This window comes from Dipteris shenzhenensis, chromosome 28, assembly GCF_047967505.1.
Source record: "Dipteris shenzhenensis isolate YYH24624 ecotype China chromosome 28, Dip_SZ_1.0, whole genome shotgun sequence".
Classification (NCBI taxonomy): Eukaryota; Viridiplantae; Streptophyta; class Polypodiopsida; order Gleicheniales; family Dipteridaceae; genus Dipteris; species Dipteris shenzhenensis.
The window spans coordinates 8817837-8831690 of record NC_141623.1 but is presented as its reverse complement, the minus strand read 5'-3'; the positions used below and the strand labels follow the sequence as shown (position 1 = coordinate 8831690).

The window sequence follows — 13854 nt, the reverse complement described above, 5'->3', positions numbered from 1 at the left end:
GAGGATCTTGAATTAATACCTTTGCAAAACCCTTTCCTGCACTATACAGAGGCATTTTCCCTCCAAACAGCCCCTTTGTGGAGGAACAGATGAAAGAGGACGAATCAAGTGATGAAGATCAACCCTATACCTTCTACGAGAAAATGGATGTGCTCAAAGAAGTAGATGCAACAACTAAAGACTATGAGCAAAGTATCAGAGAACTCGAGGGAAGGGAGAATAGCTGATTGAACAAGCTAATCAATGGCGAGAAGGTCTGAAAGATACATCCGACAAAGGAAGAGTACCCAAAGAGCTATCGAGGATTATGTTAGGATGATAGGAAAGACTGGAGCAATGATGATCCATCAAGCTCGATTGCAGCAAGTTGAGATAGTTCTAGAATGCTCGTGTCCAAAAGTGGAAAACACAATTCAGTGATATGATTCAAAATGCCGAGCAGGATCTTAAAGGGTAGAGGATTAGAATCGTTGAGAAACATTTGGTTGACCACAAGGAACACTCAACCAAGGAAATTGACCATTCGAAGCAAACCCCAATTGAGCTCAAACCCCTAGAGTCTTGCAATCGAGGCATGGAGGTCATTATCATTCAGTTGCAACGGAGCCAAAACGGCACTGCTTGTCGATTGATGCGATGTTATTAATCGACAAAAGAAAACTCACCAATCTGACAAAAGAGGTGGACAAGGCCAAGGCCCAAGAGCAATCAAGCTTCTCTTGAGTCAGATTTTGATTCAATTAGAACCAAAAGGGACAAATTGAAGTCCAAAATAGAGGCCTTGAAGCAACTTCCACCCATTTATAACGTTCAATGTTCTTTCTTCTTAGAAGCTATATCTTTCAAAATAAAAAACTTTGACTGCCACGTCTTTTCATACATGTGTATATGAATCTAGTGTTATTTATAAAATGTCAATTGGCATGATCTAACGATGTCACATGTGGCATTTGCAAAAACACCATTACAAGTGCGATTAGATAAGCTAGCCTAGTCACAATTCTACACACATTGTATACATTTCAATAGGATAAGCACAGTGAATATTGAGCTTTCAAATTCATAGAGGAGTTCAGATCGAGGCACTAGGATGGGCAACTATAGGAAGAGGGAGACTTGGATGTTCTTGTCCACTATTGTGTAACCTTGTCAGTGGTAATATCCAAGTGAAGTATTCTCATGAAAATGCAATTTCTATATCAAACAATTAAATCTTCAATCATGTTGCAATTGCCAAAGTTAATTGTATGTGAGTTCATATCTGTATAGTATGCATTTATGCGCTACATTGTGTTTATTCAAAGCAATTAATTTTAGTAATCATACGGCATAGGAAGTTAGATTCAGCTATAGATGCTTGATTCATTCGTCATAAACAGTCTTGGAAGGCAATCAAATTAATAGATCGATAATCACAAGGAAACTGTGAACCTTGTTTCCTTCACTCTTTGCATCAATCGATTGAAGAATGAAGAGTGTCAAGGCTAGATGAGCAATGAGATTGGCTCTATCAATTGCCATGGAGGCCCTCGCCTATGTTGACAATGCGTGATGACATTTGCACCACATTTTACCACAACTTTCTTATATTCTCGCCCTTTGCATTGAAAGTTTGTATTGGAGTTTCTTTGAGCCACAAGGAGCTTTCAAAACCGTGTTATCAAAGCATCCGTGTTTACATAGATTAGAGTTAGCAAACATACAACAAGAACTTGTGCAAAGATAGTGTATCCTTTAACCATATGTGCCCTATAACTTAAAAAACTTGTGGTGTATTGTGTAATTGGCATGAATAAATCCTCTGAAGGGAGTCGAGCCTCCCCATCGTTCGCTAAAGTCTCGTCTTGTGGAAAAACCTCTTCTTCTGATGTTTTGCAATGCATACAACAACATTTTGTTCTTGTATCACCTTGACTTTATGCCAAACCTATTGGTGCTTCAATTGCCATAAGGCCCACCACATCAAATTATGCTCATGTGTCAATTTACATATGTGACTTGCAATGGTCATAGGCAGCTGTGTGATAAGCAATAAGATTGGCTCTATCAATTGCCATGGAGGCCCTTGCCTATGTTGACAATGTGATTCTGAAGACCCTAAGTGTAAATGAAACTTTTCCAACATGCAACATTGTAAGAACGAAGCACTTTGTATGGATGTTACATGCATTATACTCTAGCATAATGTAGACATTCATGACTCTTGCATCATACTCCATCATTTTGGAAAGCCAAACGAGCTCCCACGCACACATTTCATACATTTACATTTGATACTATATATGCATATATGTTCACATCTAAACTTGCATTTCTTCACATGTTCATCTAGTTTTACTACTTTGACTCATCATACACGCATACGCCAGTGTTTCTAGATGTTTATGTTCTCATAGTGTGCATGCTGTGCTCAGTACCAAAGTCTACATGTTGAAAAGGGCAATGTTCTTGGGCACCTCATGCCCCTTTTTTGCTGTGTGATAGATCTATTCAAGAGCGTTGACAAAATTTGAGCCAAGATCTTAGAGTTGCCCACCTAAGTGCTATGCTAGAGCAAATGTTGTGATTTTTGGATCGTAAGTGCTCTAAGACTTCTCTCTTAACAACATCATCATCATTAGAATGACATCACATTTTAGGTCAACTGAAAAGTTGAGAAGAAAACAATAAACAATTATACGAACCAACTTTCCCACCATTATTGTTTCTTCAAAGACTGAACTACTAGAACATTAGGTGCAGTATCCAGAAAAACAAAGAAGCGGAGAAGGGGAGGGAAAAAGGAGGCATGGGGGCGGGGGGCGGGGAGGGTTTGAGCTAGATCTCTGGAAACATAAAAATAATACTCGTGAAGTACGCATGATCTTCCAAGTTGCCATATTTTCTACAAAATCCACAAGCCCACCTTTCTGAAACTTGTGAGGTCAGTATTGAATGTCACTTGGCCTTCAGATGTAACGCAATGGAGAGTTCAACTTTATTACAATTAGAATCACTAGATAATTCGCTTTTCTGAGATAAAGACTAACAGAGCCTCTGTCACAAGCCTGTCCTAGCTGCCCCGATACTATGTTCAGTGAAGGACAAACACTTCAGCAAAAGTTGAGATGGGCATATCTCGGTATTTTGGTTCTGGAAAACTTCATTCTCAACCACTAAGCTCCAGGTCTCGACATCAACTTCCACCAGTTTAATCACTGATTCAGTTCCATGGTTATCTGGCTCCATTTGCACCTAAATTGTCCTTATTTTCATGAAGACGTTAAGATGCATCAACAAGAACACTCAGCTCAAAGGTGTCGTTAAGTATCCTGCACGGCATTTCTCAAAAGCTCTATATCTAGACCATTATGTCAGCTGAGGATGGTATGCTGTATAGCCTTCCAGTAGCTCATAGATTAAAACATCATACACCGGTTAAGTCAATTAACTCTTGAACAACCCCAGGATCAGCCAAGGTGCTGATATCTCCAAGCTCATCAAGTTGTCTGGAGGCAATCTTTCGTAATATTCTCCTCATAATTTTCCCACTTCTAGTTTTTGGTAGAGCGGGTGCCCAATGTATCTTATCAGGAGCAGCAAATGCTCCAATCTGAACAACCATGAAACACTGATGTAAGGCTATGACTTGCATTATGAAAAAGGAAACAGAAAAGAACATTGTCTATAAGAGACAATCAACTGTCTGTGAGAGGAAAACCACGAGTTATCTTTCACCAGCAGAGAGAGAGCCAAGTCAACGACCTGATTGCGAACCGCATTTCGAAGACTAGTGCGCAGTTCCTCACTATAAGGAATACCCTCATTTAATGTCACAAATGCATAAATGCCCTGTCCTTTGACCTGTCATTTCATGCAACTCCATATAAGATACACCTCTAAGAAATAGGTTGGTTTTCAAGAAAACTGATGAAACCATCAATGGCATGAATCTAAATCGTTGAAGTTCTTTTATAAACATCCAAATGCCACAATTGGATTTAGACATTTAGAAAGATCACATAGACAGTATTTGACTCACATGTTGTCAACAACTTGACAGGTTCAGGAGATGGGAGTCGGCAAGTCAAAAGAGCAGGAAATTATGAAATAACGGACAACTTTACCCAAATAAATGTCACCAAACCTCACCTTCAGATTATATTGTCACCAACTCACATGGTCAGGAGATAAAGCGGGAAGGGAAACAACAAGGAAAAAGTGGAAGACGGACAGGCTTTTCAAACAAGAGTAACTTTTTTGGCAGCAATCCAGAATGATCTGTATTACATGGACAGAAGCATGCTAAAAGATCTATGAAATTCAATACGTGTCCAGGTATCTATCACCAACATTGCAAACAATACCTTATGGATCTGGGATGGAAGAAAATGTGAATATAGACAACAGCAGGAAAACGTATCGATCAAAACATCAATGTTGATCTATTAAACATCAACATTGCGTCCACACATCAAAAGAACATATGCATATTGTATTTTTTGACTGAGCTGCAATATGCAATCAAGATTTCACTGAAATATGGATATTCACATGTAAAAAATGCCTTGGTATTAGGGATTACCTAGGTATTTAGATTCATCTTGTTCAGCCATTATTTATGGAATATTTTGTTATCTATGAAGCAATATTTCCTTCTATTATGATTAATAGATCTGGGGAATCTTGTAATCATCTGTACCTCATGTTCTACCGCTACAACCGCAGCTTCTGAACATAGTGGATGAGAGACAAGAGCCGACTCAACTTCTGCTGTCCCAATGCGATGTCCACTATGAAAAAACATGGTCAAAATATAAGATCCCATTCCACAATATGTGCAGAAAGAGAGAGAGAGAGAGATATCCAGCTTCGTCACACCATAGATAAATACGAGTTCACATTTCTTTTACATCTCAACGAGTTCAAATTGAAGAGACATTGTAGCTAGCTAGGAACAGAATGGAAATGTGGAAAGCATAATTAAAGGCGAAATGGAAAGGAAGGAAAGTACAAGTGCAAGGCAATAACCAGAATACTCACAATGTATTGATAGCTTGATGTTGACTGATATGTTAGACAATAGACAAGTACAACAGTATATAGTGTGCCACTAGACTCTAGAAAGTCACAATGTCTATGGGATATCTCCCAATATGACACGTGGCATGTTTAGGACGTACTAGACTATAAAACCACCAGTACACTCATTTTTTACTCACTTTGGCTTCATATTCCAACAACCCCCCATGAAGGCAAGGTGAGAGACTACTGGAATGGAACCAAGAACAGAACATGACAATGACGTTCTAAGGTGAGGGACTATTGGAATGGAACCAAGAACAGAACATGACAATGACGGTCATCAAACTGTGCACCCTATGTAACACGGAGGCTAAAGTCTGAGCGTGTTCAGAGGTTGATCCAAGCAATCTCATGGCTTGCGACTCAACATGCTCAGAGGCTCACGTTATAGCATGGCCACATGACCAACTCATAGGCCTAGGAATACACCAACATCCTGGAACTCGGCCAGGCCTGATAACGAGACCTATCAAAGCCAATACATGGCTCCCACAATACATTCCCCTTTAAACCTATCAAAGCCACTACATGGCTCCCACAGTACATCGGCCAGGCTTGATAACGAGACCTATCAAAGCCAGTACATGGCTCCCACAGTACATCCCCCCTTGGCTTCATAACAAAACATGTTAGGAAGCCACACACCAAAATAGGAAAACCAATACATCTTTTTAGGAGGACTATCCAAGGCAGAGAACCTTTAGACTCAATGACATATCATTTTAGGGAGACTACCCAAGGCAGAGGACCCCAAAATACATCAACCTGCAAGTCGATGACAATGTCGATGAAGCACTAGGCATGGATGCCCCAAAATATGTGTCGGTGAAGTCCATGGGGTAGCTACATGGAGCGGTCATGGCATGACTCTCAAGATGGAAGATGGAGAGTTACCTAAAAATTTGATGAAGAGGGCGGAGGTGCCACAAGGACCAGTAGAGTCACTCAATGTGCAAGCCTAGCACCACGGGCAATCAGAGAAGTAATCGGAGAAGCCATGAAGTAACCGTACCTCACATCAAGATCATTTTTCTTTATCTTCTTTCTGCAAATTAGTGTGGAGTCTACACAACGTTATAGAAGGTGGATGAGGTGTGCAATAATGTGGCGATCATGAGTACCATAGGGGTCAAACAAGGTTGTCCCTTATCACCAATCCTGTTTGGGAGAAGATAGAGCTTCATGGGCAACAGGAGAAGCGTGAGCAGCAGGAGCAACTGCGTGGACAGCTAGAAGCAGCGTGGGCAGCTAGATGGCGGGCAAAGAGGATAGCTACGTGGACAGTAGGAGAAGCTGCATGGACAGCTATAGCTTAGCTTCGTGGGCACCAACTGGAGCAGCAAAAGATAGAGGTGGAGATCAAGATAGTGACAGTAGGCTGGAAACTATCATCCCGTGAACTCAAGAACAAAATCCGCACACATGAAAAATTTTTGTTACTTTTTGCAGGAGCTATATCTTTTCATAGTAAACTCGGATTGCAATGATGTAAAAACAATATTACCACCTAGGTTGAGGCGTGTCCAAATTATTGTGTCCATCGAATATGCTTTGCATTGTCGATCACGCATTATACATCGTTTTTCCCCTAGTGTTATGCACAATCATTAAAAAATGCATTCCCAAGTGTGTTATCCAAAGAAGTACTTATAAGATGAGCACACCACTTTGCATGCAACTTAATACCACCTAGGTCGAGGTGCGTTCACAGTACTATTCCCATCGGATGTACTTTGCATGGTCGATCATGCATTATACACTGTTTTTTCCCGTAGTCTTATGCACCACCGTCACCCTGGGCTAAGGTGTGTGCAAAGTATTGTGCTCATCATATATGCTTTGCATTGTTGATCAAGCATTAAACATTGTGAAACTGTGGGAGTTATATCTGATTCTCTCATCGACGGTTCAGGTGGTTGGAGGTTCCATCCGGCACTCTAGCCATAGATTCCAAGTGACCGTTCATCCAGTCACATAGGTCATACCACAACATTGGATTTCCTTTTAATAATGTGGCTACTGGCATTTTTACTTCATTGCCTTAGTGTCATGCACAATGATAAAAAAACACGGTCCTAAGTGTGTTATCCGAACAAGTACTTATCGTATAGACGCACCACTTTGCATGTAACTCAATATCACCTAGTTTAAGGTAGGTACAAAGTATTTGTCCCATCGAATATGCTTTGCATGGTCCATCAAGCATTAAAAACCGTTTTTGCCTTAGTGTCATGCACAAACATAAAAAAACACGGTCTTAGGTGTGTTATTCGAACAAGTACTTATCGGATGGGGGTGCCACTTTGTATGCGAGTCAATAGAACCTATTTTGGCACTAGTACTCAAGGTCCTCTACAACTTTCCTGAAGACACAAAGTCATGATTCTGCTTCCAGGTCCAAATAGAAGCATCACATCGTCTGCACGTCACAGAGAGAGCAACAGAAACCACACCACTCCAAGACGTCTTTGTAGCTGAAGGAAGGAGAAGAGCTCACCAAGGAAAGGGAAGAGAGGTGGCAGAAGCTCAAGTTGGAGGAGACAACGTTGGAGGAGAATCCCAATGTTGATGAAGCCTTCAATGGAGAGGAGTAGGGAAGGGGAGCTCCTCCAAGAGAAGAGAGGGCAGCTTCTCTTTCCGGCCACCCTCTACCTCATGGAGAAGCAAAGAGGAAGGGAAGGGCTAGGAAGGAAGGCTCTCATACCATATGAAGAGACATGGTAGCTAGCTAGGAACAAAATGGAAATATGGAAAGCATAATGAAAGGCAAAATGGAAAGGAAGGAAAGTACAAGTGCAAGGCAATAACCAAAATACTCACAATGTATTGATAGCTTGATGTTGACTGATATGTTAGACAATAGACAAGAACAACAATATATAGTGTGCCACTAGACTCTAGAAAGTCACAATGTCTATGGGATATCTCCCAATATGACACGTGGCATGTCTAGGACTCACTAGACTATAAAACCACTAGTACACTCATTTCTTACTTACTTTGGCTTCATATTCCAACACAAATTACATGCAGAGATAGAAAAGACCATAATAGAACATTTTCCTAGTATCATTTCCCCAAACCTGTCCACAAATAAAAAGTTAACAAAAAAACACAAATCTTTCTAGTGTAGTGCATAGGTCCATATGGACTTCACATAACTACGATTCGAAAGAGCAGGCCAATGCCCAGCTGGCATTGTCTCATGAATGCATATCAGCAGTCCACTATCTCTGAGTTGACAAACCATGTACTTGATATACAATACACATCAACCAACAGGTTTAGCATGTTGCAGGAAGGCATCCAAAATAAGTAATCTGCTGGAAAAGGAGATTTAATGGATCAAAAACCCAAGTATGTCTTTGTTATAAACCCTATCCAAACCACCTACCAATGTACAGATGGCTATTCGTGGCAACCAAAGTGCTACAATGCCAGGCTAGAAGGTCAGGCAAGGATAAAATGCCAAGCTCAGAAGTCAGGCAAGGATGGGTAGGAAAAATGAAGCAACCTTCGGATGATGCATGTGCTGCACACAACCCCTCAGTCAAAGCCAAACCCCTTTTTCACTCCCATCATGTTGCTCTTTTTGTCCTCACACCACCTTCGGATGATGCATGTGCTGCACACAACCCCTCAGTCAAAGCAAAACCCCCTTTATGTCCTCATAAGGTTGAAATCACCTCACACCAAGAAAAGTACTTATGGCACAGTCCCCCATGAGAATCAGGTTAGTCAATGAGGAATACTTTTGAAAAACCATATGATGCATACTTGCCATCTAAATTCTAAAAATCAAACTCAGATTAAAAGGAAGACTGACATAGTTTGACTAACAAGCAAGAGCCAAAAATATGATTCTGCAATAATTTCCTGTGAAAAGCAGCAGTTACTAGATACTTTTTGGTCAGCTTGCATTTGTGGTTGAACTCTTAAAAGAAACTAGATTTGAAAGTCCAAAGCTACACACCTCACATTGATCACATCATCAACTCGGCCTGTTAGCCAGTAGTAGCCATCTGCATCCCTTTGGAAAATTCGAAGGTTCACAAGCAGAAGCTTTTAAGTATGACCGTTTGAAATGAGATTCTAACATAAAGAAAAACAATACCCTAGTGATGCTACCTGTGGCATCCATCCCCCGTGAAGTAGTAACCTTTGAAAGGTGCAAAATATGTTGTCTCATATCTTGAGTGGTCACCATAAAGGGTACGAAAGGTACTTGGCCAAGAGCTTTTTATACAAAGGTATCCATTACAGACACCTGGAAGTTCCTTGCCATTCTCATCCACCAGGACAGGCTGCAGACAAAAGTTGTCAGCCTCATAGCAATTGAAGGCAAGAGAACATTCCATTATTAGTCCAAAAAATTATAGGCATATCTACAAGTGAGTATTCTATACCTGGATACCGAAAAAGGGAAAGGTAGCAGAACCAGGCTTGAGTGGCCACGCACCAGGCAGAGGAGTAATCTACATCAAAGAAGGACAAAAAAAGATTGAAATTTCAGATGATCCGTGCAAAAGAGTTTCCACTTTCAGGACTGGCATAACTAAGCATCATCAGAATGTGCACAAAGGCAAGCGCCTAGACACCTGTATACATGCACACATGCACACACATAAAACAAGACACGCACACACCTACACATGGACCTGTGCACATACAAATAGATGGGCGATGATGATGACAACGACAATGATGACGCCGCTGATGATGATGACCGTGTTAACATCCAGGAGAGGCCAAATACAGCCAATGGGAGCAAAAGACTGTGTTACAAATTACAATAGCAGCCAAATACATTAGTGATGTGGAAGCAATCCTATTGGTTACTGCTGGTGGCGTGAGAGCAGTCATGATGATGCTTCAAGAGTTGCCAGCAATGTAAGTGCCCATAGCATTGATACAAGCACGCTGTACCTATTATAGAAGCCACAGCTGCCTCCAGCTATGCTGCCCTGCTAGCCTCTCCTCTCCCCTCTCCACCCCTAATCCTCGCCCACTCCTCCCTCCACCCCCTTCACCATCCTCGCACCTATCCTTCATTCTGTCCCCAGCCCATTGAAAGGGGGGGGAGGGGGGGGGCTTAGTAGTATTTACAGCCTGTCAAGGATGTTTTGCTGCTCGTTTTAGGGCAGCCGCCAACCATTTGGTGCTGTCTTTCACCAGGCCACTCCACCCTTTCCCACCAGTGCAGAGACTGGCTCTAGCCCTTCTTGGGCTTGTTTAAGGTCTTTGCTGTCTCCGTCCACCTCAAAAGCCTACACGGTCTGCCATGCTCCTCAAAAGGGGCTTCTCTTCCTGCCTCACTCATTGAACCCACCTCTAGGCCTTTCTACCCCCTCCCTTGGTCCAATGGTTTCACAATAAATGATATAGAGACAATGCATTACATACCGAGGTATCTCATTACGCTCCCTAAGGACAGGCTCATTTCATCCTTATCAGGGCCTATTTTGGAATTGTTCTCAAGACATTTCGGTACTCTCAATGACAAAGTCTCGAAGGTGTGGTTGATCATGGATGACGAAAACACCCTCCTAGAGAAGTGACACCGGAGGAAGGTGTCTTTAGGCTGAGGGTTGAGGTTTCCAGAGTTGTGCCTATGCTCCAAACAGATGGGCCACCTAGCAAGGGCTTGCCATGCTCTGCAAGCCACCCCTGCACTTGCCCCAAGGATCCTCTTGATGGCCAGTAGGAGCAGGACAAACCCCCCCCCCGGGCGAGAGCCACAACCTCCTCAATCCACAAATCCCATCATCCACGACACCCAGGCAAGTTTTGTTTAGGAGAGGAGCATCCTAGACAACATCTTCCCTTTTTTGTTGAGGCTCTCAATTGGGCAAAAGGAGGCCCAGCGTCTCGCTATGCTCCTGCTGGATTTTGAGAAGACCTATAATAGGGTGGACTGCATTATGTGGAGGTTGGGCTTTTGGACCAAAGGAAGCAAGGAATTTCGGGCCTGTATGTTAGGTCCTCATTGGCGGGCATACAAGGGAGGCCTCACTCTCACACTCAGTGCGCTAGGCTTGTATATAAAAATGGTGCAAGCGAGGGACAAGGATACAACTAGGCTAAGATAGGAATGCATCATAGCACAAATAGAGTGTGTGCAACAACATGTTGACAACAACAAAAATGTTAAAACTTTATTCATGAGAAGCCTCTTCTAAAGGCTGATGTTACAAGGCAATTTCATAGGAGATAGGAATGCATTATAGCACAAATAGAGTGTGTGCAACAACATGTTGACAACAACAAAAACGTTAAAACTTTATTCATGAGAAGCCTCTTCTAAAGGCTGATGTTACAAGGCAATTTCATCATTGCTTGAATCACCAAAAGCATCTCGTAATCCACCAACCTTTCCTAGAGTATCCCCCCTTTAAGCTTCCACTTCCCAATCACACCTACCAAGGGCACGGGCACTCACACATAGATGGTCACAAACATAGACATCATAATGCTCCATGCTCTAATCCCTCATACTCATATACATCGATTCCTCACACATAGATGGCACTCACACATAGATGGTCACAAACATAGACATCATAATGCTCCATGCTCTAATCCCTCATACTCATATACATCGATTCCTCCAACAGGACTGTCCTCTAGTGCCCTTGTTTTTCATTTTTGTGGCAGAGACACTAGGGTATTTCTTCTACTCACAAGCAATTGGCCTCGTAGGGATGAGCCTCTCGATCCAGCAAGAGGAGCTGTTGGACTTGGAGTTTGCAGATGAGCGTTCACCCGGGAGTCTAGAGGGTCAGGCTCTCCGTGGAGATGCATTGTTTGACATCAGGTGGCAAGATCAACCAGAATCAATCAGTTGGTTTCTACACAAGATCCGAGGAGCTTCCACAAGGTAGAAGGTGAGATTGATGAGCTCAACCAAGCTCTCAATAGCAAAGAGAGAATTGGTGGTAAACCAAGTCCTTCTAGCGATAGCCTAGTATGTTGCATCCTACTAGTGCTTTCATAGGGGGAACATAGGCTCCCGTATAGATCTGATAAGCCTCTGTACAGCCTTGTACACTGGGGTCATACCAAGCTAATGTCAGCGCGCCCTTCATAGGGCCCTGTTGCAGGCCGTACGCATGTCCTTTGCTTTGACAACTGCCCACATGGCAGCTCATGTGCTACCCATGTGACAACCCCAATATCACCAGGTCTACCTCAGTTGAAGCACTTATTGCACAGTTTCTGATGATCTGGCTCGGATGGCACACAAAATACTAGGGCCAAAGTCGCTTGCAAGACAATGATCCTACACTAGGCGAAGGAAGGCCTTAGTATCGTCAACCTAGAGAGCACAGTAGAGAAGAGCCATGTTAGGCAAGCTTGTTGGCTCCAAGCTCCGAGCCTCCGAAGCTCATACGCATGGTCTTCTAACAAATATGCCCTACACAAGAGGTGGCATTGCATAGGCCCTCCACACTGTTTTGGCCAATTCTCTCGAAAAAGAGCTCTCTCTTAGGGTTCTCTACCTGTAGGAGGACCACAATGTGCCTATCAACCCTCTTCAGCATCGGATTGAGTGGAGCACTCTAGATGGAATCAGAACGAGTGGACGAAGCCCTGAGGATGGGTCTTGGACTTAGGAATGGCAAAGAATCAGAGTGATGGGGCGTTTGCGAGGTTCCTAGACCACAACCCCATACTACTTCAATAAGGACATCACATTCGCTAGCACCTTTGGCTATGGTAGGGCAAACCCTTGCGCAAGGCACAATGGGATCCAAGCAAGCGGTTCCAACCATCTAAGGTAGGACACTTGAAGCAAGTAGCAAAGGTGCCTTTCTTGTCCTAGACACCCGCATTGGTAGACGACTCAAGCTAGATGTGTCACAAGAGGTCCTTCCCTCTTTTATACTAGCCTCCACGCGACGAACATATCCTATTTCTTCTTGGTGGTAGCCTCCACCCAACATGACCATGGTGAAAGTAGCACGTTTGCAGTCTAGTGATCAGGGAGCAACAAACTCGACTTGCAACCACCCTCTTCAACATATGGCATGATATCATCTATGCCCTACGAACCACTTGGGAGCCATGTGATGGAAAAAGAGAGAGCAAGTGAGACAGAGTGCTGAACGTAAGTTGTAATAGATAAGATTAACAACATACAAAGCAGGGAAAGGTTTTGTCTAAGTGACAAAACCTTATCCTTCACTAACCGTAGTTAGTGAACTAACTCGGATTAGGGGAAAAAACCTCTAAAGAGGGAAAAGTGCCCCTAACCTACTTATTACATTACATTGGTCACTGCCTAGAATATAATAATAATTCTAACACCCCCCTGCAGTGCCAATGTCATGTATAAGGAAATGGTCAATCACCAAAAGGAGATAAGTTCAGGGCACTGTGAAATGCCTCAAACTTCTCACGTGGAAGAACTTTGGTGAAGATGTCTACAACATTGTCATGTGTTGACACATAGATCATACTGATCTCTCCTGCATGCAACTTCTCTCTGACATAGTGATAGTGAACCTCAATGTGCTTCGTGCGGGCATAAAACACAGGATTCTTTGCCACTGCTATAGCACTTTGACTATCAGTGAGAATCGGAGAAGGAACCTCCAATGAAAGACGAAGATCAGCAAACAAACACAGCCAAACACATTCAACTGTCGCTGTGAAAGCTGCCATGTACTCAACTTCACATGAGGAGGTAGCCACTGTAGATTGTTTCTTGCTCAACCAAGAAATGCAAGCATGTCCTAGAAAGAAACAATTCCCATTGGTGGACTGCCTAGTATCATAGTCTCCAGCCCA

At 42.7% G+C, this 13854-nt stretch overlaps 1 protein-coding gene across 2 annotated transcripts in view; it reads right to left on the bottom strand.

The window, feature by feature from the left end:
- Positions 1-2836: 2836 nt before the first annotated feature.
- Positions 2837-13854, bottom strand: part of ACS (acetyl-CoA synthetase) — a 72819-nt gene continuing 61801 nt past the window's right edge. For both annotated transcript variants that reach the window (XM_087399283.1, XM_087399282.1), the window contains exons 13-18: positions 9471-9539; positions 9193-9368; positions 9038-9094; positions 4682-4772; positions 3745-3843; positions 2837-3592 (exon numbers count right to left, since the gene is read on the bottom strand). In XM_087399283.1, coding sequence (XP_087255409.1) covers positions 3407-3592; positions 3745-3843; positions 4682-4772; positions 9038-9094; positions 9193-9368; positions 9471-9539 — 678 coding nt within the window. In that variant the 3' untranslated portion in view covers positions 2837-3406. The remainder of the gene's footprint in view (positions 3593-3744; positions 3844-4681; positions 4773-9037; positions 9095-9192; positions 9369-9470; positions 9540-13854) is intronic.